At 40.5% G+C, this 25,000-nt stretch overlaps 5 protein-coding genes across 11 annotated transcripts in view; 2 read left to right on the top strand and 3 right to left on the bottom strand.

Annotated features, from left to right (window-relative positions):
- Positions 1-6,652, bottom strand: part of map2k4a (mitogen-activated protein kinase kinase 4a) — an 11,415-nt gene extending 4,763 nt beyond the window's left edge. Inside the window, exons 1-7 of one of the 5 annotated variants that reach the window (XM_047816599.1) lie at positions 6,460-6,652; positions 4,893-4,928; positions 2,704-2,806; positions 2,303-2,477; positions 1,435-1,554; positions 1,196-1,315; positions 258-309 (exon numbers count right to left, since the gene is read on the bottom strand). In XM_047816599.1, coding sequence (XP_047672555.1) covers positions 258-309; positions 1,196-1,315; positions 1,435-1,554; positions 2,303-2,477; positions 2,704-2,806; positions 4,893-4,928; positions 6,460-6,592 — 739 coding nt within the window. In that variant the 5' untranslated portion in view covers positions 6,593-6,652. Of the gene's footprint in view, positions 1-257; positions 310-1,195; positions 1,316-1,434; positions 1,555-2,302; positions 2,478-2,703; positions 2,807-4,892; positions 4,929-5,405; positions 5,446-6,459 lie in introns of those variants that run through there. The other 4 variants (XM_047816600.1, XM_047816602.1, XM_047816601.1 and 1 more) reach the window with 4 other exon arrangements.
- A 5,876-nt stretch (positions 6,653-12,528) lies between these two features.
- Positions 12,529-15,894, top strand: tmem220 (transmembrane protein 220). Its single transcript, XM_027158968.2, has 6 exons — positions 12,529-12,878; positions 13,982-14,011; positions 14,405-14,465; positions 14,591-14,714; positions 14,880-14,939; positions 15,669-15,894. The coding sequence occupies exons 1-6, from the start codon at positions 12,783-12,785 to the stop codon at positions 15,799-15,801; spliced, it is 504 nt and encodes a 167-aa protein (XP_027014769.2). The 5' UTR covers positions 12,529-12,782; the 3' UTR covers positions 15,802-15,894.
- Positions 15,895-16,041: 147 nt separating this feature from the next.
- Positions 16,042-18,187, top strand: mrps7 (mitochondrial ribosomal protein S7). The gene is made up of 5 exons (XM_027158966.2): positions 16,042-16,202; positions 16,424-16,615; positions 16,706-16,769; positions 16,846-17,013; positions 17,691-18,187. The coding sequence occupies exons 1-5, from the start codon at positions 16,159-16,161 to the stop codon at positions 17,910-17,912; spliced, it is 690 nt and encodes a 229-aa protein (XP_027014767.1). The 5' UTR covers positions 16,042-16,158; the 3' UTR covers positions 17,913-18,187.
- A 42-nt stretch (positions 18,188-18,229) lies between these two features.
- mif4gdb (MIF4G domain containing b) lies at positions 18,230-24,601 on the bottom strand. Of its 3 annotated transcripts, none has more exons than XM_027158967.2 (6): positions 22,779-23,067; positions 20,753-20,854; positions 20,542-20,651; positions 20,293-20,448; positions 20,106-20,198; positions 18,230-19,999 (listed from the first exon to the last, which is right to left on the bottom strand). In XM_027158967.2, exons 2-6 carry the CDS (start codon positions 20,832-20,834, stop codon positions 19,772-19,774), a joined length of 669 nt encoding a protein of 222 aa, XP_027014768.2. In that variant the 5' UTR covers positions 20,835-20,854; positions 22,779-23,067; the 3' UTR covers positions 18,230-19,771. The 3 variants fall into 3 exon arrangements, 2 of the variants coding, with proteins under 2 accessions (XP_027014768.2, XP_047672527.1); XM_047816571.1 differs by lacking the exon at positions 22,779-23,067 and adding an exon at positions 22,533-22,648; XR_007143577.1 differs by having other exon boundaries at positions 19,656-19,999; positions 20,293-20,651; positions 22,779-24,601.
- slc25a19 (solute carrier family 25 member 19) overlaps positions 24,598-25,000 on the bottom strand; it is a 4,630-nt gene continuing 4,227 nt past the window's right edge. Inside the window, exon 7 of the mRNA XM_027159007.2 lies at positions 24,598-25,000. This exon is cut by the window's right edge and continues 1,313 nt beyond it. The gene's annotated coding sequence lies outside the window, so the exon portion shown is untranslated.

Below are 25,000 nucleotides of genomic sequence, written 5' to 3'. Positions count from 1 at the left end.
GAGAGAGAGGGAGAGAGAGAGGGAGAGAGAGGGAAAAAGAGAGAGGGGGGAAGTGAAAAAGAGAGAGAGAGAGCAGATGAGAGAGAAGGGAGAGAGAGAGAGAGAGGAGGGGGGGGGGGGAGTGAAAAAGAGAGAGAGAGAGAGAGAGAGAGAGAGAGAGAGAGAGAGTGAAAGAGAGAGAGGGGGGGTGAAAGAGAGAGAGAGAGAGAGAGAGAGAGAGAGAGAGAGAGAAGGAGAGAGAGAGAGAGAGATCTTACCTCTGTGAATTATTTTCAAGTTTTCTTTTAAGTGGTTAAGTGCTTTCACTGTCTGCAATAAAGACGAGTGGAGAGGGCACGTGAGCACTGAACACACTGATCTCACACACACACTGAACACACACACACACACTGAACACACACACACACTGAACACACACACAGAACACACACACACTGAACACACACACACTGAACACACTGAACACACACTGAACACACACAGAACACACTGAACACACACAGACACACACACACTGAACACACACACACACACTGAACACACACACACACACTGAACACACACACAGAACACACACACACTGAACACACACTGAACACACACACACACTGAACACACACACACTGAACACACTGAACACACACTGAACACACACACACTGAACACACACACACTGAACACACTGAACACACACTGAACACACACACACACACTGAACACACACACACTGAACACACTGAACACACACTGAACACACAACACTGAACACACTGAACACACAACACTGAACACACAACACTGAACACACAACACTGAACACACTGAACACACAGCACTGAACACACTGAACACACTGAACACACTGAACACACAACACTGAACACACACACACACTGAACACACTGAACACACACTGAACACACACACACACACTGAACACACACACACTGAACACACTGAACACACACTGAACACACACACACTGAACACACTGAACACACACAGACACACACTGAACACACACAGACACACACACACTGAACACACACACACACACTGAACACACACACACACTGATCTCACACACACTGAACACACACACTGAACACACACACACTGAACATACACACTGATCTCACACACACTGAACACACACACACACACTGATAGAGGACAGATAGAAGACACGACTCACAGCTAGTGTAATTTTGCCCAGGATCTCCTCAGGAATCACATCCTCCAACGTGGAATATACGTATTTATAGAATTTGTCAAAAGAGGTAGCCATGAGCTCCATACATATCCAACAGTCCCCCTGAAACACACACACACACACACACACACACACACACACACACACACACACACACACAGTCTGTAAGTCAGCTACATGTCACTGTGCGGTGTGAATTTTATTGTGCACGTGTGACACACCTCTCTGAAAAGTGCTCCATAGAACTGCACAATGTAGGGACAGTCACTGCTCCTCATCACCACGTCCAGATCCATCAGCAACTGCTTCTGCTCCTTCTCATCTACTGTCGACCTGATCCTCTGTCACACACACACACACACACACACACACACACACACACACACACACACACACACACACACACCTGTCAGTCTCAATGAAGGAGGCGTGGCCTCTGTATCTGTCAGTCCCAGTGAAGGAGGCGTGGCCTCTGTATCTGTCAGTCCCAGTGAAGGAGGCGTGGCCTCTGTATCTGTCAGTCTCAATGAAGGAGGCGTGGCCTCTGTATCTGTCAGTCACAGTGAAGGAGGCGTGGCCTCTGTATCTGTCAGTCTCAGTGAAGGAGGCGTGGCCACTGTATCTGTCAGTCTCAGTGAAGGAGGCGTGGTCTCTGTATCTGTCAGTCTCAGTGAAGGAGGCGTGGTCTCTGTATCTGTCAGTCTCAGTGAAGGAGGCGTGGCCTCTGTATCTGTCAGTCTCAGTGAAGGAGGCGTGGCCACTGTATCTGTCAGTCTCAGTGAAGGAGGCGTGGTCTCTGTATCTGTCAGTGTAACTGAAGGAGGCGTGGTCTCTGTATCTGTCAGTGTAACTGAAGGAGGCGTGGTCTCTGTATCTGTCAGTGTAACTGAAGGAGGCGTGGTCTCTGTATCTGTCAGTGTAACTGAAGGAGGCGTGGTCTCTGTATCTGTCAGTCTCAGTGAAGGAGGCGTGGCCTCTGTATCTGTCAGTCTCAGTGAAGGAGGCGTGGCCTCTGTATCTGTCAGTCTCAGTGAAGGAGGCGTGGCCTCTGTATCTGTCAGTCTCAGTGAAGGAGGTGTGGCCTTTTACCTTTACAGCCATGATCTGTCCACTGGGTTTGTACACCATCTTGTTGACAGAGCCGTACGCTCCTCGGCCGATCTCCCCCAGGTCCTTCAGGTCCTCCGCTGTGAAGTCACAGAGCTGCTCTGGAGAAATCTTTAACTTTCCTGATGATTCAATACTGTGTGTCCGCAAACGTTCTCTAAACACACACACACACACACACACAGTTACTAAGAGAAACTTCTTTATACACATAACTCTGCGGTTCTCCACCAGCAGTGTTCACATTGAGTAGGTTTACTCTCATCATATATTGTCAGTGTCACATAACTGGGTTCTAGAGCCTTGTTCTAGAGCCTTGTTCTAGAGCCTTGTTCTACAGCCTGGTTCTAATCCAAAGGCTGCATCCACAGCATCGTACTCACATGTGAGGGTTCTGGAAGGGCGGAACCGCAGTGCTGAGGCTGAATCTGGTGGCTGATTTGATAGACGGATTTGCAAAATCTAACTTCAGTACTTTACGTTTACCTGACAGAGAGGAAGCACAGGAGCGTTACACACACACACACACACACACACACACAGTACAGATGTTCTACCACAGTCTGAGTGATGAGATTTGGAAGATTTGATCACATCCACAGATGTTCAGGGAAGTCATGCACACCGGAGAGAGACAAACTCCAGATTTCCTAAAACTGACAGTAGTGCGGCTGCTAATCGCAGGTTTATATTAACGTCCTCATTCGAACACCTCATGTTTCTATAGCAACAGCTCCATCACATATTTACACGGTGAAGCTTTCTGTAAGGAGATGTTTATTTGCCATATACGGAATTAGTTAAATGTAACTAGTAAAGGGCTTCACCATGGTAACACACCACCCTGTGATCGGTTACTGATACGGGTAAAAACCCTTGTTTCTGATTGGCTGAATTCAGGTGCGAATTCTCATACGCCGGAGTCGGCGTGACTAAAACGCAGCCCCGGAAGACGGGCAGCTTTAGGAAATCTGGAGTATGGAGATGAAACCCGGAGACTGACATGCACGGACCTCTCAGCTTCCACATTCTCATCTCCTCACCCTGAGCTAAGATAAACCCGAGCTTGTCGTCCTGCACACTTACCCGTGTGTGATAAGCTAAAGTTTAGGGATGAAAATGTTAAACGTGAATCACTGAAACATGTGAATCACATCCTGGAGACCATCTTCCTGTTAGTTACACAGCTGATACACTGTGAACAGCAAGAGCTCAGGCAGGCTACAGAGCCACAACACCAGCGCTCTGCTGTGATCTACGGGGCCTGAGATACGGGAAGTATAGCCGACTTTGGAGCTCTATCACCAGGTAAAATGACGCCTCAGGCTCTGGTACAGAAAACGTTAGCGATCAGAGATTTTATTTATTTTGTTAGTGTGTGTGAGGGGTTAGAATCGATGTCACGGGATCACGTCTGCGATCGATCGCCTGAAAGTAATTGTCGCCGTTTTTGACACCAGGAGGCGCAAATAATAGTTTTCCATGCAAATAAATAAATAAATGAACAAACACTCGTACTGTGTTGAATCACAACAATAAAACTGTGATAGAGTCAATAAAAACCCTCTCACAGACTGAAAGGTTCCACCTCGGAGTAGAAGAATGTGCTTTTGTTTTCTTTCTTCCCTCCTAAAGCCACCACAAGAATGTGAATCTGATGAAGTCGTCGCTCACCGTTCCATGTGAGTTCCCTGAAAGTTCCCTGTCCTGACAAGTCCCAGTGCTGCTCGTGCCAAAAAGATCTGATTCAGCTCCAAAATCAAGACACAACACAAACCGAAAGGAGGAGGTAAAAAAAACAAAATCGCAAACCGCAAAAACTCCTAGCAAGAAGCTGCGTAAAGGAAAGAGCCACACGATGAACACGGATGGTGGAGTTTCCAGACAATACAGATAAGGTTCCGAGTAATCTACTGCTTTAACTGATCCACAGACGGGTGGATCACTGCGAACAGGGAACAGTGTGGAATAGGACGTGTCTTCTGACTACCCAGGCTTTAAATCATGGTATAGTGCAGAAGTACCCCCCCCCTTTGAAAAATTCCACATATTATGATATTACAACCTGGAAGTGAAATAAGCTTCACTGGGATTTAATATATATATATAAAAATAATGATCTAAACGTCTGTTCAAACTGGACCTGTCACATCGAGACCTCGCTCATTTCCGTTTCTTCAGGTGAAGAAATACTATTGTTTTTATTAGTATTTAAAGGTAACGATCAACAGCAGACCGTAATGACACGATCTGACAAAGGTTGATTTATTCCTCCCTCCAACAGACATCTTAACCTCAGGCATCGTTAGGAGTCAATTACAGCAGGTCACTTTTTCCCCTGACATTCTGTTCAGCTTTAGTCTTAAAAAGTGCTAAATAGTGGGCGGAGTCAAAGCTAGCTGATTAATTAGCACCTGCAGTGTGATTTCCCACCACCACCACCATCACCATAAACGTCCCCCCTCCCACACACACACACACACACACACACACACACACACACACACACAGACCCTCAGTTCAACTCCCAGGGATCACCCATGAGGAGACAGAAACAGTGGGTGTGGCTTACTTTGGACAGCTCCAAACAGGTTAATCTGAAATCCTGCTGACGAGAAAAACAACAACACACACGCACACACACGTTTACTAGTCAGGGAGTCTGTTAAATGTGAATCCTCTGGCAGCGTAAGAGTTTTATTTAAAAAAAAAAAAAAAAGTATTAATGATGATTCTGATGAAAAATTCAGATCTTTTGAAATAACGGAGTGTTTAAAACCCCGACAACATCTGAAGCTGAATAATCATCTCCTGAACCGGAGAAAGACTCACTGGCACCGTAACTGTGTGTGCAGGTGGACACACAAACAAGAACTACGTGCACACACACACACACACACACACAGAGGAAATACACACGCATGCACATAGTAGGGTGTAAACAATCAAACAAACAAACAAGAAGATGTTTGATATAAAACAAGACGGGAAGCGATGAAAACTGTGTGTGTGTGTGTGTGTGTGTGTGTGTGTGTGTGTTAGTGTGTGTGTGTGTGTGTGGTGTGCGATTCTGCAGGTCTCTCACCATGGTCCGACATCAAACGGGTCATGCGAGGGTTTTAGGGTCAAAGGTGAGAAGGAAAAAAGTGTCATAGAAGTAAAATGCTTGGGTTAAAATGTCAAATCAGTAAATAAAATATTAAAAATTCCAGATTGCAGACGAATAATTATTTACATCGACTTTCTACTAACCCGTTACAATCATTCTCGATATATATATATATACATATTCAGGATAATTATTACGATTATTTTTATAATTATTATATAATTATTACGAATTATTACATGTTTACTTCGAGTCAGATTATTTATGATAATCTCCAATAACTCCTGAGATATTTATGATCATTTCTCATCATTAAGCTCTGAATACAACGCCACAATTTTACACACACACACACACACACACACACACACACACACACACACACACACATATATATAAAACACACGTACAATACTTCACAGTATTTATTATCGATCTATATTAATTCTCAACATATAAAATCCCAGATCGTATTATTAATTATTTTAATTCATTCTTCTGTTTTTTTAATCCTCATACTAAATTAAACCAGTAATAAAACCCCGCCTCCTTACAATTTTTTAGATCACCCCGTAAACCAATCAGAACGCTTTAAGACCCAGATGTAACCAATCAGAGACAGATAAGATAATCGCCTATTTCTGGGTTCTGTATTGATCACGATTCTGGGTCCGTTATGCAAATGAGGGTAATTATGATAATAACTGACGTGGTGTTAGCCACCTCGGCTAACCGTTACCTCAGATTAACAGGTGTAACCACAAAGCTAGCTCGCGGATTATCGTGTGAGACGTCAAAACAAACAAACAAAAAAAAACATAAATACGTCTCTAAATGAGTACGGAATCTGTTCCTGAATTTGATTTAAATGCCGTCTAGATGTTGTGAGGTAAACAGCGCTATCTAAAGCCGGCTATCACCCAGTTAGCGTCTCGAAGCTAACCTGAGGTACCGGAAGGGGGGGGGGGACACGGAGACATGGCGCCTGACATCTCTGTCCTATCTTTCTTCTCTCCTTCTGACTCCTTACCTTGCATGCTGCTCATGGTGGTGATGTGCTGGCAGTGATGGGTCTGTGTGGAGGCGGCGGACAGGCCGCTGTTCAGGGCTGAGGGCGGCGGTGGTATCGCGGAGCTGCTGTTAGCACTGGGAGTAGCCATCATCGAGGCGAGCTCAACCTCCTCCTCCTCCTCCACCCCCACCACCCGGAGACCGCCGGGCTGCAGTGCAGAGACACGCACCGGGCCGCGTCCGCAATCACAACACACACCTCCTCAATAGTGCACTACAGAGATTACACTGTAGGGGTGGACTACTGAAAGTGCGCCATAACAGAACACACTGTACTGTAGTGTAGTGTAGAGACTGTACTGTAGATACTGTACTGTAGAGACTACACTGTAGATACTGTACTGTAGATACTGTAGTGTAGATACTGTACTGTAGATACTGTAGTGTAGATACTGTGTAGAGAGTACACTATAGAGACTACATTGTAGATACTGTACTGTAGATACTGTACTGTAGAGAGTACACTAAAGAGACTACATTGTAGATACTGTAGTGTAGAGACTACACTGTAGATACTATACTGTAGATACTGTACTGTAGAGAGTACACTATAGAGACTACACTGTAAATACTGTACTGTAGATACTATACTGTAGATACTGTAGTGTAGAGAGTACACTATAGAGACTACACTGTAAATACTGTACTGTAGATACTATACTGTAGAGAGTACACTATAGAGACTACACTGTAGATACTGTAGTGTAGAGACTACACTGTAAATACTGTACTGTAGAGAGTACTTTATAGAGACTACACTGTAGATACCGTACTGTAGATACTGCACTGTAGATACTGTACTGTAGAGAGTCCACTAGATACTGCACTGTAGATACTGTACTGTAGAGACTACACTGTAGATACTGCACTGTAGATACTGTAGTGTAGAGACTACACTAGAGACTACACTATAGAGACTACACTGTAGATACTGTACTGTAGAGAGTACACTATAGAGACTACACTGTAGATACACTGTACTGTAGATACTGCACTGTAGATACTGTGTAGAGAGTACACTATAGAGACTACATTGTAGATACTGTACTGTAGATACTGTACTGTAGAGAGTACACTATAGAGACTACATTGTAGATACTGTAGTGTAGAGACTACACTGTAGATACTATACTGTAGATACTCCACTGTAGATACTGTACTGTAGAGAGTACACTATAGAGACTACACTGTAAATACTGTACTGTAGATACTATACTGTAGAGAGTACACTATAGAGACTACACTGTAGATACTGTAGTGTAGAGACTACACTGTAAATACTGTACTGTAGAGAGTACTTTATAGAGACTACACTGTAGATACCGTACTGTAGATACTGCACTGTAGATACTGTACTGTAGAGAGTACACTAGAGACTACACTGTAGATACTGTAGTGTAGAGACTACACTGTAGATACTGCACTGTAAATACTGTACTGTAGAGAGTACACTATAGAGACTACACTGTAAATACTGTACTGTAGATACTATACTGTAGAGAGTACACTATAGAGACTACACTGTAGATACTGTACTGTAGAGAGTACACTACAGAGACTACACTGTAGGGGTGGACCACAGAAAGTGCGCCATAACAGACCACACTGTACTGTAGAGACTGTACTGTAGAGAGTACACTATAGAGACTACACTGTAGATACTGTACTGTAGATACTTTACTGTAGAGAGTACACTATAGAGACTACACTGTAGATACTGTACTGTAGATACTGTACTGTAGAGAGTACACTACAGAGACTACACTGTAGATACTGTACTGTAGAGAGTACACTACAGAGACTACACTGTAGATACTGTACTGTAGAGAGTACACTACAGAGACTACACTGTAGATACTGTACTGTAGAGAGTACACTACAGAGACTACACTGTAGATACTGCATTAAATAGAGTACACTATAGAGACTACAACACAGAGACCACACTGTAGAGGATACACTGTAGATACTGTACTGTAAAGAGTATTATAAAGAGTACACTATAAAGACTGCATTATAAAGAGTACATTAAATAGATGGCATTATAGAAAGTACATTAAAAACACTGAACTGAAGAGACTGCATAAAGAGTACACTGTAGAGACTGCATTATAGAGAGTACACTATAGAGATTGAGTACATTAGAGTAACCAATAGAGTATTAGATAGAGTGCATTAAAAAGACTGCATTAAAGGGACTGCACTGTAGAGACTGCATTAAAGATAGTACACTATAGAGACTACACAGAGACCACACTGTAGATACTGTACTGTAGAGAATGTATTATAAAGAGTACACTATAGAGACTACATTATAAAGAGTACACTATAGAGACTGCATTATAAAGAGTACATAAGAGATTGCATTAAAGAGAGTACATTATAGAGACTACATTATAAAGAGTACATTATAGAGACTACATTATAAAGAGTACATAAGAGACTGCATTATAAAGAGTACATTATAGAGACTACATTATAAAGAGTACATAAGAGACTGCATTATAAAGAGTACATTATAGAGACTACATTATAAAGAGTACATAAGAGACTGCATTATAAACAGTATATTATAGAGACTACATTATAAAGAGTACATTATAGAGACTACATTATAAAGAGTACATAAGAGACTGCATTATAAAGAGTACATAAGAGACTGCATTATAAAGAATACATAAGAGACTGCATTAAAGAGAGTACATTAAAGAGACTACATTATAAAGAGTACATTATAGAGACTACATTATAAAGAGTACATTATAAAGAGTACATAAGAGACTGCATTATAAAGAGTACATTATAGAGACTACATTATAAAGAGTACATAAGAGACTGCATTATAAAGAGTACATTATAGAGACTACATTATAAAGAGTACATTATAGAGACTACATTATAAAGAGTACATAAGAGACTGCATTATAAAGAGTACATAAGAGACTGCATTAAAAAGAGTGCATTATAGAGTACATTATAGAGACTACATTATAGAGACTACATTATAAAGAGTACATAAGAGACTGCATTATAAAGAGTACATTATAGAGACTACATTATAAAGAGTACATAAGAGACTGCATTATAAAGAGTACATAAGAGACTGCATTATAAAGAGTACATAAGAGACTGCATTAAAGAGAGTACATTAAAGAGACTACATTATAAAGAGTACATTATAGAGACTACATTATAAAGAGTACATAAGAGACTGCATTATAAAGAGTACATAAGAGACTGCATTATAAACAGTACACTATAGAGACTACATTATAAAAAGTACATAAGAGACTGCATTATAAAGAGTACATTATAGAGACTACATTATAAAGAGTACATAAGAGACTGCATTAAAGAGAGTACATTAAAGAGACTACATTATAAAGAGTACATTATAGAGACTACATTATAAAGAGTACATAAGAGACTGCATTATAAAGAGTACATAAGAGACTGCATTATAAAGAGTACATTATAGAGACTACATTATAAAGAGTACATAAGAGACTGCATTATAAACAGTACATTATAGAGACTACATTATAAACAGTACATAAGAGACTGCATTATAAAGAGTACATAAGAGACTGCATTATAAAGAGTACATAAGAGACTGCATTATAAAGAGTACATTATAGAGACTACATTATAAAGAGTACATAAGAGACTGCATTATAAAGAGTACATTATAGAGACTACATTATAAAGAGTACATAAGAGACTGCATTATAAACAGTATATTATAGAGACTACATTATAAAGAGTACATTATAGAGACTACATTATAAAGAGTACATAAGAGACTGCATTATAAAGAGTACATAAGAGACTGCATTATAAAGAATACATAAGAGACTGCATTAAAGAGAGTACATTAAAGAGACTACATTATAAAGAGTACATTATAGAGACTACATTATAAAGAGTACATTATAAAGAGTACATAAGAGACTGCATTATAAAGAGTACATTATAGAGACTACATTATAAAGAGTACATAAGAGACTGCATTATAAAGAGTACATTATAGAGACTACATTATAAAGAGTACATTATAGAGACTACATTATAAAGAGTACATAAGAGACTGCATTATAAAGAGTACATAAGAGACTGCATTAAAAAGAGTGCATTATAGAGTACATTATAGAGAGTACATTATAGAGACTACATTATAAAGAGTACATAAGAGACTGCATTATAAAGAGTACATTATAGAGACTACATTATAAAGAGTACATAAGAGACTGCATTATAAAGAGTACATAAGAGACTGCATTATAAAGAGTACATAAGAGACTGCATTAAAAAGAGTGCATTATAGAGTACATTATAGAGACTACATTATAAAGAGTACATAAGAGACTGCATTATAAAGAGTACATTATAGAGACTACATTATAAAGAGTACATAAGAGACTGCATTATAAAGAGTACATAAGAGACTGCATTATAAAGAGTACATAAGAGATTGCATTATAAAGAGTACATTATAGAGACTACATTATAAAGAGTACATAATAGACTGCATTATAAACAGTACATTATAGAGACTACATTATAAAGAGTACATAAGAGACTGCATTATAAAGAGTACATTATAGAGACTACATTATAAAGAGTACATAAGAGACTGCATTATAAACAGTACATAAGAGATTGCATTATAAAGAGTACATTATAGAGACTACATTATAAAGAGTACATAAGAGACTGCATTATAAACAGTACATTATAGAGACTACATTATAAAGAGTACATAAGAGACTGCATTATAAAGAGTACATAAGAGACTGCATTATAAAGAGTACATAAGAGACTGCATTAAAGAGAGTACATTAAAGAGACTACATTATAAAGAGTACATTATAGAGACTACATTATAAAGAGTACATAAGAGACTGCATTATAAAGAGTACATAAGAGACTGCATTATAAAGAGTACATTATAGAGACTACATTATAAAGAGTACATAAGAGACTGCATTATAAACAGTACATAAGAGATTGCATTATAAAGAGTACATTATAGAGACTACATTATAAAGAGTACATAAGAGACTGCATTATAAACAGTACATTATAGAGACTACATTATAAAGAGTACATAAGAGACTGCATTATAAAGAGTACATAAGAGACTGCATTATAAAGAGTACATAAGAGACTGCATTAAAGAGAGTACATTAAAGAGACTACATTATAAAGAGTACATTATAGAGACTACATTATAAAGAGTACATAAGAGACTGCATTATAAAGAGTACATAAGAGACTGCATTATAAAGAGTACATTATAGAGACTACATTATAAAGAGTACATAAGAGACTGCATTATAAACAGTACATTATAGAGACTACATTATAAACAGTACATAAGAGACTGCATTATAAAGAGTACATAAGAGACTGCATTATAAAGAGTACATAAGAGACTGCATTATAAAGAGTACATTATAGAGACTACATTGTAAAGAGTACATAAGAGACTGCATTATAAAGAGTACATTATAGAGACTACATTATAAAGAGTACATAAGAGACTGCATTATAAAGAGTACATAAGAGACTGCACTGTACAAACTGCATTAATGAGACTGCACTCTAGAGACTATTGTGACTTTATAAACATACTGCCTAATGTGGAATAAATCTAGTCATATATAGATAAGAAAAGTTTAATGTATGTTTCATTTATTTAACTTGTTTTAATTTAGCAGTAACATCACTATCTTTCTCTCATTAACTTGGGTCATAAGAAATAATCTGTGATTTCCTAAAATAATATTTATAATGCTTCATAATAAATGTAAATAAAGCTCACAGCGACATCTACCGTTCACACTGTCACAGTAAACAACAAAAAAAAAACAATATATATATTTATATTATATATAACACATATCTTGAGAAACGAAATTTGGCATTTATTTAATAAAACATAATACCTAAAGTCTATTATAGAAACCTAGTAATTATGTCTTGTTTGTGTAAAGACTACAAATTCGATAATTCCAGTGATTTCTCGTGATCACTTCCGGTTTGGAGCTAACAGAAAATAAACTGATTTATAAATCTCTGGTGTTGTTAAATATACCGAAACGGTATTGAAGAGGAAATAAAAGTGTGACGATGTCGTGTTTATTTGTGTTAGTTAGTTATATTTGTGCGCGCTGTCTGTTCTGGGGTTTACGGTAAACTTCACACTTTCGCCTTGGACTCTTGGACAATTTATTGTGAGACTTTCTCAGTTTTGTACAAATCGTTGATGGAGTTTGTGAAATGGCGAATGAGAAGTTTGTGCAGTTTAATCTGACTTTATGGAGAATTTGTAACTTTATAATGTCGGGGTTTTTCTCTTTAGCCGCTTATGTGCAGGCAAGTGGACTTTATATAACTGTATATATACATAATTATATATAATCTCTGTCTCTCTCTCTCTCTCTCTCTCTCTCTCTGTCTGTGTATCTGTCTCTCTTTCTCTCTCTGTATCTCTCTCTCTGTCTGTCTGTCTGTCTGTGTATCTGTCTCTCTTTCTCTCTGTATCTCTCTCTGTCTGTCTGTGTATCTGTCTCTCTCTCTGTCTGTCTCACTGTTTGTCTGTGTCTATGCCTCTCTCTCTGTCTGTCTGTGTATCTGTCTCTCTCTCTGTCTCTCTCTCTCTCTGTCTGTCTGTGTATCTCTCTCTGTCTGTGTATCTGTCTCTCTGTCTGTCTGTCTCACTGTTTGTCTGTGTCTATGCCTCTCTGTCTGTCTGTGTCTATGCCTCTCTCTCTGTCTGTCTGTGTATCTGTCTCTCTCTCTGTCTCATCTCTCTCTGTCTTTCTCTCACTCTGTCTGTCTCTCTGTCTGTCTCTCTCTCTCTGTGTCTCTTTCTCTCTGTCTGTCTCTCTGTATCTCCTGTCTCTCTCTCACTCTGTCTGTCTGTCTGTCTGTATCTCTCTCTCTCTGTCTCTCTCACTCTGTCTGTCTGTCTGTCTGTCTGTGCCTCAGTCTCTCTGTCAGTCTCTCTCTCTGTCTGTGTCTCTTTCTCTCTGTCTCTGTCTGTCTCTGTATCTCTCTCACTCTGTCTCTCTCTCTGTCTGTGTCTCTTTCTCTCTCTCTGTCTGTCTCTGTATCTCTCTCACTCTGTCTCTCTCTCTGTCTGTGTCTCTTTCTCTCTGTCTCTGTCTGTCTCTGTATCTCTCTCACTCTGTCTCTCTCTCTGTCTGTGTCTCTTTCTCTCTGTCTCTGTCTGTCTCTGTCTGTCTCTCACTCTGTCTGTTTCTCTCTCTGTCTGTCTCTCTCTCTCTCTCTCTCTCTCTCTCTCTCTCTCTCTCTCTCTCTCTGAATGAGATGATTAATTCCCTGTCCTGTAAATAAATTTGTAAATTTTGAATTGGAAAATATTTTGTGTGTATTATTTATATATATATACAAAAGATATAGAGCTACAGTCTGATTGTAGATTACAGATTGACCTGCTGTTTTTCCTCCTGCAGATAAACGACCCAGACGCCGGGTTGTGGATGGTAAAGTTATTCATCACTATAATTATTTCACTCTCACATCTGTAACAGTCTATAACACTCCTTTATCACCTTCAAACACACCTCTCACCCACAGTGACGTTCTGTACAGGGGTTCGGTCTCGTCTCTGTACACCGCGCTCTCCTCTTCTTGCTGTAGGACCTCAGTTTCATGCAGTCGTCAGATCATGAGAACAGTTTTAGTTCAGTTGTGTCTGTGGCTTTTGGTTCTGTTAATTCTTTTAGGTTTTGAGCCATGGTTTGGTTTGGTTTGGTCTTTGGCTTTTGGGCTAATTCTTGTGCAGTATCAGTGTAAATCTGTGTTCATAATGATTATCATGCCAATATCCAATCTCTGTGAGTTCTCTCTTCACACGTGAGATGTTTGTGGTGTAGGTCGGCTACGCTGTCCCTGCCGTTCTCTGCTTTTTTATTAGCCTTCGCCCACAAATAACAGGTGACCCTTATTCATTCTTTAATTTATTTGATTAAACAGAAGTTGATGATTACAGACATTAGCGTGACTCCTATAGAGAGGTTTAGAGAACAGAGCCCTAACCTGAGTTGTGTGATTTTTGGCAGAGACTCTGGTGTGGAGGAGAGTCTCTGATCTGCACGTGATGATGGCCACGGCGTTTGGTGCTCTGCTTGGCTGGAGTCTCTATAAACACGGGGTTACCCACATCTTCCACCAGGAGGAGGGCAGGTACTTAACCCACCTGCTGCCCCAGAAACCTTCACAAACTTCAATCATCCACTCATATTTTATCTAAATTTCATTTTTATATTAAAAAGTAAATGTTTATTTTATTTTCCCATAAAGAGAGTTTGGAGATCAGAATTTTCTTTTCTGCTGTTCTCATGTTGTCAGAGAGTTTAGTGGCCTGATGCTGACGGTCATGTGGCTGTTGATGTGTCGACACTCGGGACGGTAAAATACACTCTCTCTCTCTCTCTCTCTCTCTCTCTCTCTCTCTCTCTCTCTCTCTCTCTCTCTCTCCTCTGACACAGAGCTGGTCTGAGATCAAGGGGTGCCAATATTTTTATTATTATCTAATTATTTAAATTTTTATATTATTTTTTAATTTTATGGGTTTATTTTAACCCATCTGAGTGTTGTGTGTGTATGAGTTTTGTGTGTGTGTTGTGTGTGTGTATGAGTTTTGTGTGTGTGTTGTGTGTATGTTATGAGTGTTGTGTGTGTGTTGTGTGTATGTTATGAGTGTTGTGTGTGTATGAGTGTTGTGTGTATGTTATGAGTGTATGAGTGTTGTGTATGTGTATGAGTGTTGTGTCTGTTATGAGTGTTGTGTGTGTGTTGCGTGTATGTTATGAGTGTTGTGTCTGTTATGAGTGTTGTGTGTGTGTGTTTTGTTTATGAGTGTTGTGTGTGTGTTATGTGTGTTGTGTGTGTATGTTGTGTGATGTGTGTGTATGTTATTAGTGTGTGTATGTTGTGTGTATTTTATGAGTGTTGTGTGTGTTTATGTGTGTTGTGTTTGTTATGAGTGTTGTGTGTGTGTGTATGTGTTTTGTGTGTGTTATGAGTATGTTATGAGTGTTGTGTGTATGAGTGTTGTGTGTGTGTTATGTGTGTTGTGTGTATGTTGTGTGTATAAACGCTGTAGGCTCCTGAGCAGTTCCTGTCGTGTGTCCACAGCGCTGGTGTTGGAGCTCTGAGACTGTACACAGCTGTGACCATCACCACCTTCCCCATCATCACCTGGATCTATTACTACATCCATAAAGAGCTGAGAGCCGACTGGCCCTCCCACTGCACCACCACACTGTAACACTACTGTAACACTACTGTAACACTCCTGCACTGACTCACAACATCACAATCATCGTATTAAACACACAAATAAAACATTCTCCTCCTTCTATCTTTGTCTCGTGTTTTATACTAAATCTGATGTCCTGGGGCAGAAGTTCTGCTGTCACTAACATTATCTCATTATACATCATCTACTCTTCACCATGCTGCTGTTCCTAGTGCACTTGTGTAAGGAAAATAAACACAGCCCGTATTTGTAAGACATTAACAGACATTAATTCTGTAAATCCAGAACCATTGTGTCAGTAGTGTTTTAATCAGGCAGTGTTATGGAGTCCCAAACACGGGGTCCTTCACAAGCACAGATTTCAACATGGCGGCCTCCATCGTGAAGCTGTTAGCACCTTGGACTCCGAGGTAAATAACGCGTTATTATAGGGTTTTTTTAGGTAGTGACGTCTTGTGTTATTGTGGATATAGGAGATGTTTTTGTTTTATATACGTGAACGTTTGATCAGAAACCAGACGTGACGTCAGAAACATTAGCTGTGGGTGTCATGGTGCTTAATTACTGCATGACATGACCGAGTAAAACACGTGCTGATCTGCTGTCCTGTGTGATGATGTGTCCTGTTCAGGTGGTGTCCGGTTCGGTGGACCAGGTATAACCCGTATTACCTCGAACCCGAACCTCAGAAGGACGTGTATTGTGTCCCTGAGTCAGAGCTCAGCCCTGAGCAGAAGGAGCAGAAGGAGCTGAAGACACTGAGACCCATTAAAGCAGCCAAGTCCAGTGACACCAGCTCACTGTTCCATGACCCAGTAATCAGGTCACCTGTGTATCACTTCACTCTGTTTCCATAAACTGCTTCAGGTTCTGATTTAGATTCTGATAATTGTTTTTTTTTTTTGCTCAACAGCAAGTTTGTGAACATGATGATGCAGGATGGGAAGAAGGTCCTGGCACAAGGAATCATGACACAGGTACACGCTCGTGTGACACACCAGAGAAAGGTTCCTCTGTACAGGTCGCTCTTTTTAATGCGGCTTTTCTCCTCAGACTCTGGAGACGATCAAGAGGAGGCAGGTGGAGAAGTTCCACCGCGCTCCGGCGGCTGAGAAGGAGACGATCGAGTGTAATCCGTACGCCGTCTTCCACCAGGCCATGGAGAACTGCAAACCCATCATCGGTCTGGTCAGCATTCAGAAAGGAGGCAGGAACTATCAGGTGAACTATCAGGTCGAACCTCACTTACACTGATCAGTCGTGTACGTGGTGTTGGTTATGGCGGCGTGAGCTTCAGGTGTACAAATCCTCCTGTACATCCATTTTGAGGTAGTGTCACTTCATCAGGAGTCATTTAGGGAGTTGTTTAGAGAATTCATCAGGAATCATTTAGGGATTCGTTTAGACAATTCATCAGGAGTCATTCAGGGAGTCATTTAGAGAATTCATCAGGAGTCATATAGGGATTCGTCTAGAGTCTAGTTTTTACTTTAGACAACTTTAGACAATTCATCAAGTCATTTAGGGAGTCATTTAGAGAATTCATCGGGAGTCATTTAGACAATTCATCAGGAGTCATTTAGAGAATTCATCAGGAGTCATATAGGGATTCATTTAGACAATTCATCAGGAGTCATTTAGAGAATTCATCAGGAGTCATATAGGGATTCATTTAGACAATTCATCAGGAGTCATTTAGGGAGTCATTTAGAGAATTCATCAGGAGTCGTTCTGAGCTGTTATGAGATATAATCAAGAAGTCTCTTAGGAGTTGAGATCCTCAGGCACTCAGGCATTGTTCAGTGATTCATTCTTGGACTTGTTTGAGGTTGTCAAGATTTTACCTATTAGTTAGAGGATTTATGGTACACACTAACACCATCCCCACAATCTCCCAGGTTCCTGTCCCTCTAACAGATCAGCGTCGACGTTTCCTGGCCATGAAGTGGATGATCACAGAGTGCAGAGACAACAAACACCGGCGCACACACATGTACGAGAAACTCTCACAGGAGCTGCTTGCTGCTTTTAACAACGAGGGCAACGTCATCAAACGCAAACATGACTTACACAAGATGGCTGAAGCTAACCGGGCGTACGCACACTACCGCTGGTGGTAACAAGGCGGCATCTCACAGGCTTCCTGCATCTCACTAGAGTTTAGGACAGGATTGGAACACAGCCATGGACTGGTTATGTCGTGTCAGATGTTTTTCCCAGTTACTCAGGAGCTGTGACAGAAAATCTTACCTTGCAACAGCGACGTATTCGGACTCGGTGAGATTGAACCCGTGACTCTTCAGTTCTGTTTAATGTAAAAATGTGAACATGAATATATGAAAATGTAGTGTGTGTTTTTTTCCCTATTATAACTGGTAATAAATTATTAAAAAGCTTTTCTGTGCTGGTCAGAAGATTATCACACAACACAATGACATGCAAAGACTTTGGATTTATTGTCAGAAATGTCAACAGTAGAAACCCAGGTGTGGGTCTGTAAATCTGAGGGTGATGTTCATGGTGAAGAAAACAGTGTATAAACATCATAAAGACATGAACTGAGACCCACATGATGGTTTGGAGGGTTTTTAAGTGCTCCAGGTGTTTGTTTTATGCACGTCAGAAAGTTTAGGGTTGTGTCAATACATTAGATGTGCCAAAGATTCGCACCACAACAATCAGCTCGTGATGCCACCGTGTCGTAGTTAAACAGAGACTCAGGTTAACCTGATGGTGCTCAGGACAAACCAGACAAACTTTATCAGCATGGAAGACTTCTTCACACTAAAAATGTACAAATCCTGTGTTTTGTGTAAACAGATCAAACTGGTGTGTAATTATTATTATGTAGATGAAGTATAGATTAAGCCCCTCCCCCCATAGTATCTCCCTTCATCCGGTCCGTTTTAATTAAAGGAACGTGATGTTAGCACCGTGCTGGAGGTCCTTCTCACCTCCCCGGAGTTAAGCGGTTTAATCAGAAGATCATCTCTGCTTTGGTCTTATTACTGCTGAATAACGAACACTCTGATTTTTACATACAGCAGCATCGTGGTCAAGCCACTTAACCTTAAAGTCCAAATCTACAGTAAGGCAACGACGGTAATTACGTTCTGTCCAAAGACTGTTACTCAAAAGTCGAGTCCCAGTCGAGGTTCGTCATCTATCCAAAATCTGAGGCTTTTACCTCATAATTAAGTCCAAAGTCTTAAGTTTCAAGTCGTAGACGGACCAGAACTGGAGTATGGATCAATGAGACACACTACGGGCCCTTTACACTACGGGTCGGGTCCTTTACACTACAGGTCCTTTACACTACGGGCCGGGTCCTTTACACTACGGGCCGGGTCCTTTACACTACGGGCCGGGTCCTTTACACTACGGGCCGGGTCCTTTACACTACGGGCCAGGTCCTTTACACTACAGGTCCTTTACACTACGGGCCAGGTCCTTTACACTACGGGCCGGGTCCTTTACACTACGGGCCAGGTCCTTTACACTACGGGCCGGGTCCTTTACACTACGGGTCGGGTCCTTTACACTACGGGCCGGGTCCTTTACACTACGGGCCGGGTCCTTTACACTACGGGCCGGGTCCTTTACACTACGGGTCCTTTACACTACAGGTCCTTTACACTACGGGCCCTTTACACTACGGGTCCTTTACACTACGGGTCCTTTACACTACAGTGACATAACGGTGAGATTTTCATCAATCCATCTTTAGATCTCTAGAGAACAGGACACACTGATTCTTCATCCTCATGTCATTCATCACTCTGCTGAACCCTGCGGTCTGTCACTCTATCAGCAGATGAACAGAAGAGTGAAGGAGTGTGACAAACACACACAAACTCATAAAAGGCACTTGTTTGTTTCCTGTATTTGTAGCCATGAAGAATAAACGAGTCCAGACTTAACACACGTTTCTTCCAGCTACTGATTGGCCGAGGCGTCAGTCCACGAGTCGGTTAGTGACTCAGTCTTGCAGCTCGCTGTAGTAGTAGCTCTGAGCCGTGTCACTGAGTCTCCAGCCTCCAGCACGGAACTCGAGCATTTCCAGCAGGAGGAGGCGAGAGAGCGAGCTGAGGTCGTGCTGCAGCAGGAAGCCGTCACGCAGCAGGAAGAAGAGCTCGTCCATGCGCTCGGCGTTCACCTTCTCCAGCTGATCTCCGATACGATGCAGCTGCAGCACCAGGCAATCCACCTGAGTTACGACACGACAATCGTCAGAATACATTCAAACAGGAAGTGCTAGAATGTTGCTGAACGGCAGAAAGACGGGTGAAGCAGAGGATTGTGGGTAAACAGACCTCCTCTTCGTTTTTGAGTGCATCTGATTGGGCGAGTCGCATCAGACAGTCGTACACCGGGTGAACCAGAACCATCATGGGCATGTTATTTACCTACACACAGACACACACACAGCATGTAACGGACACAATATTGTTTAGTAAACAAATATTTTTAAAAATGATTAAAATAATACTTGTGCTTCACCTTGAGGTAGTCGAAGATGTTACAGATGAAGGAGACGTAACACACCCACTCCTGTACGGACCTCTTCCTCGTCTCCTCGCGGTTCTTGAACTCCTGCTGCAGTCGGTCCAAGAGATGATGGCGAAACGCGCTGCTGTTGTTCTGCTTGGCCTCCGCCTGATGACCGTAATGCACCACATACCAAATACCTCACAGCTACAACCTCGGCGATTAATACGCCGCTATTCTGAGTGGAATTAACACGGTTACCTGGACGATAGTGAAGCACATGCGTCCCGCTTCTTTGCTAAACATCTGATCCCTCAGAGACTGGTCCATGATGATGTTACACACCGTCTCCAGATCCACCAAACCTGGGTCTGACAGACATTATTCAAACTAAAACCACATGATAATACAATAAAAACTGGTTTCATGCACAGTAACTGGGTGGAGCTGCTGTGTGTTCTGTAACACCGACCTTTTAGAGCTGTGAAAAGCAGTTTCTGTGTCTCTGGATCGAAGGAATGGATCTTGTATTCTTCTTTGGACGAGTCCTCCATTGTGTTCAGGTGTTCAGTGCCTGAGTACCAGGACACACACACACACACACACACACTGTTTTGTGTATCAAAGTACAAAGTACATGTACAAAGTACATTGATCTTTAGTGATCTATACTAAAATACAGTGATCTATAGTGAGCTATAACAAAGTACAGTGATCTATAGTGAGCTACACAGCAGTACAATGATAGTGAGCTATACCAAAGTACAGTGATCTATACCAAAGTACAGTAATCTATACTAATATACAGTGATCTACAGTATAGTGATCTACTGTATACCAAATTACAGTGATCTTTATAGATCACTGTACTTTGGTATAGCTCACTATAGATCACTGTACTTTGGTATAGATCACTAGTGAGCTATACCAAAGTACAGTGATCTCTAGTGATCTATACCAAAGTACAGTGATCTCTAGTGATCTATACCAAAGTACAGTGATCTATAGTGAGCTATACCAAAGTACAGTGATCTATACTAAAATACAGTGAGCTATACCAAAGTACAGTGATCTATAGTGATCTATACCAAAGTACAGTGATCTTTAGTGAGCTATACCAAAGTACAGTGATCTATACTAAAATACAGTGATCTACAGTGAGCTATACCAAAGTACAGTGATCTATACTAAAATACAGTGAGCTATACCAAAGTACAGTGATCTTTAGTGATCTATACCAAAGTACAGTGATCTATAGTGAGCTATACCAAAGTACAGTGATCTATACTAAAATACAGTGAGCTATACCAAAGTACAGTGATCTCTAGTGATCTATACCAAAGTACAGTGATCTATAGTGAGCTATACCAAAGTACAGTGATCTATACTAAAATACAGTGATCTATACCAAAGTACAGTGATCTATAGTGATCTATACCAAAGTACAGTGATCTTTAGTGAGCTATACCAAAGTACAGTGATCTTTAGTGAGCTATACCAAAGTACAGTGATCTATACTAAAATACAGTGAGCTATAGTGAGCTATACCAAAGTACAGTGATCTATAGTGATCTATACCAAAGTACAGTGATCTTTAGTGAGCTATACCAAAGTACAGTGATCTATACAAAAAGTCGGTGATCTATAGTGAGCTATAGCAAAGTACAGTGATCTATAGTGAGCTATAGCAAAGTACAGTGATCTATGGTAAGCTATACCAAAGTACAGTGATCTATAGTGAGCTATACCAAAGTACAGTGATCTATGGTAATCTATACCAAAGTACAGTGATCTATAGTGAGCTATAGCAAAGTACAGTGATCTATGGTAAGCTATACCAAAGTACAGTGATCTATAGTGAGCTATACCGCAATACAGTGATCTATAGTGAGCTATAAATAAAGTACAGTATATATACATATGTAATAATAATCTAGAATTTTTATTCTGTTAATTCTTATTTCTTTTATTATTCGTTATTTCCTTTATCATTAATTATGTTTACCTTCTGCTCTATGTTTATGTTCTGTAAAGCTGCTTTGAGACAAAGTCTATTGTAAAAAGCGCTATACAAATAAACTTGAAAATTGAAAACTTGAAATACAGTGATCCATAGTGATCTATAGTGAAAAGATTAAACCAGGAGGTGAGACACAGAATGGAGTTAAAACTACACCGTAGTTTAAAAGGGTGTGTTCATTAACCACTTAATTTACTAAAGGTGTGTCACAGATAACACACACACATCTCACCCAGTTTTAATCCTGTAATCTACCGTGTTGCATTGGGAGCCGATAACCTGTAAATCCTGCACTGAACTGTTTAACCCAACCAGCGGAAAGTTTTAAAACAAAGCGTTCGATCACTCACACACACACACACACACACACACACACACACACACACACACACACACACACACACACACACACACACACACACACACACACAAAGAATGTTTTGTAAATTAAAAGTGTGTGGTCACAGATAAAACTTACTGGGTCACCAGTAAAACTCAGACACCATCATCACTCCCGAGCTCTTGATTGTTTCCTCTTTACCGGATCACTGAGGGCTGTGCTTTAATCCGCGCACTTGTTCCCTAACTAGGGTCCCTACTTCCTGTCTGCCTTCGGCGTCGTGTTCCAAACCGTAACGTTTCGAAAAGCGTGAACGCCAAAAGGCGTCAATTATTAAGTGTAAAACACACACACACACACACACACACACACACACACACACACACACACACACACACACACACACACACACACACACACACCAATTTGTTCTTTCTTTTAGCACAAAGTTTTATTTTCAAGCTTGGGGCTCGCGTTAGCATCAAGCTATCCGGCTATCATTAGTTTATGGTGTATTTATTTCCTCAGAGAAGTACAAGTGAAGTTATTATTTATTTTTCTGATGCTCGAGTGACTTAATCCTTCATGACTATAAATACTAATGAGGAGTTTGTGGTATTTGTTGTATATTTTGGTTATCTACACTATAATGTGAGCCGACACTGCTACTGATTCTTAGTGAAGTAACTCTACAGTAAGATTCAGTAGCAGTGGCTCACATAAATAGTTCTACTGACGTTCTGATTCTTACTGCCGTCTACTGACATAACTACTGACGTACTGGTTCTTACTGACGTACCAACTGACATGACTACTGACATAACTACTGACGTACTGGTTCTTACTGACGTACCTACTGACATGACTACTGACATAACTACTGACGTACTGGTTCTTACTGACGTACCTACTGACATGACTACTGACATAACTACTGACGTACTGGTTCTTACTGACGTACCTACTGACATGACTACTGACATAACTACTGACGTACTGGTTCTTACTGACGTACCTACTGACATGACTACTGACATAACTACTGACGTACTGGTTCTTACTGACGTACCTACTGACATGACTACTGACATTACTGACGTACTGGTTCTTACTGACATACCTACTGACGTACCTACTGACGTACTGATTCCTACTGACGTGCTGATTCTTACTGTCGTAACTACTGACATAACTACTGACGTACTGGTTCTTACTGACATACCTACTGACATGACTACTGACATAACTACTGACGTACTGGTTCTTACTGACGTACCTACTGACATAACTACTGACGTACTGGTTCTTACTGACATACCTACTGACGTACCTACTGACGTACTGATTCCTACTGACGTACTGATTCCTACTGCCGTAACTACTGACATAACTACTGACGTACTGGTTCTTACTGACGTACCTACTGACACAACCACTGACGTACTGATTCTTACTGTGACTACTGACATATCTACTGACATGCTGATTCCTGCTGACGTGACTACTGACGTGCTGATTCCTGCTGACGTGACTACTGACGTGCTGATTCCTGCTGCCATAATTACTGACGTACTGATTCCTGCTGCCGTATCTAACACAGCAGTAATCAGAAAGGCATCATAATGAACATTAAACACAGATAAAAGTCTCATGGTCTAATATTAATATATCTGTTTAAAGTTTCTTTGGGCCTTGTATTCTTGCATTCATGGTGATTTGAGGCGACACTACACGTCATTAGACACCTTGTAGCAACGCTAGCATAAATTAGTATCACAGTAGTAGCGAAGGTACAAAAGGAAGTGAGTGTTGAGACTTCTTGATGATGGAATAACAGAACAAACACAATACTAGACTATCCAGTGCTCTGTAAAGTCCTAGCTAACATAACAGTACACAAAACACAAAGATGCTAAACAGAGACAGAGAAGGCTGAATGAATGAAACCACAATGACATGGAGTACACTGGTTTTATTGTTTGGGTTTACAAATGATATTATTTTGCGAAAATAACTTATAACACAAACCCACATACACAAAGAAGTAAAATGCAAGAGATAGAAATCTATACACACTGGTTTAGAAGTAAACCAAGTAGACACGTGGCGCTAAACACACGAGATACACCGCTTGGGTAAAGTTAGCTAGTTAGCACAGTGGAACATGTGTATGATTCATTAGCAAGATGCTCAGTGGTGTGGGCAAGTTGGATTGACCTGCGATGAAGCTAAATACCGAACAAGTTACCGCTGAAATGCCGACCAATGACAACACTTTCCTTTTCATTTTGAAAAGTACAATATTGTGATAAAAATATATAAAACATTATACAATTTATGCAACTTTTCTGACAGCATTT

The sequence above is a fragment of the Tachysurus fulvidraco genome, chromosome 7 (assembly GCF_022655615.1).
Source record: "Tachysurus fulvidraco isolate hzauxx_2018 chromosome 7, HZAU_PFXX_2.0, whole genome shotgun sequence".
NCBI lineage: Eukaryota > Metazoa > Chordata > Actinopteri > Siluriformes > Bagridae > Tachysurus > Tachysurus fulvidraco.
The sequence above is the reverse complement of the archived record's forward strand: the minus strand, read 5'-3'. Positions and strand labels throughout refer to the sequence as shown.

What these genes read in the sequence shown, in the direction of transcription:
- tmem220 (XM_027158968.2), top strand. Translation starts at nt 12,783, where the DNA reads ATGGCGAATGAGAAGTTTGTGCAGTTTAATCTGACTTTATGGAGAATT. An exon ending in CAGACGCCGGGTTGTGGATG is followed by an intron (nt 14,012 to 14,404) that starts GTAAAGTTATTC and finishes TTTGTGGTGTAG; the next exon opens with GTCGGCTACGCTGTCCCTGC. An exon ending in CCTTCGCCCACAAATAACAG is followed by an intron (nt 14,466 to 14,590) that starts GTGACCCTTATT and finishes GATTTTTGGCAG; the next exon opens with AGACTCTGGTGTGGAGGAGA.
- mrps7 (XM_027158966.2), top strand. Translation starts at nt 16,159, where the DNA reads ATGGCGGCCTCCATCGTGAAGCTGTTAGCACCTTGGACTCCGAG. An exon ending in TTAGCACCTTGGACTCCGAG is followed by an intron (nt 16,203 to 16,423) that starts GTAAATAACGCG and finishes TGTCCTGTTCAG; the next exon opens with GTGGTGTCCGGTTCGGTGGA. An exon ending in AAGGAGGCAGGAACTATCAG is followed by an intron (nt 17,014 to 17,690) that starts GTGAACTATCAG and finishes ACAATCTCCCAG; the next exon opens with GTTCCTGTCCCTCTAACAGA.
- mif4gdb (XM_027158967.2), bottom strand. Translation starts at nt 20,834, where the DNA reads ATGGAGGACTCGTCCAAAGAAGAATACAAGATCCATTCCTTCGATCCA. An exon ending in TGTGCTTCACTATCGTCCAG is followed by an intron (nt 20,449 to 20,541) that starts GTAACCGTGTTA and finishes TACGGTCATCAG; the next exon opens with GCGGAGGCCAAGCAGAACAA. An exon ending in ACATCTTCGACTACCTCAAG is followed by an intron (nt 20,199 to 20,292) that starts GTGAAGCACAAG and finishes GTCTGTGTGTAG; the next exon opens with GTAAATAACATGCCCATGAT.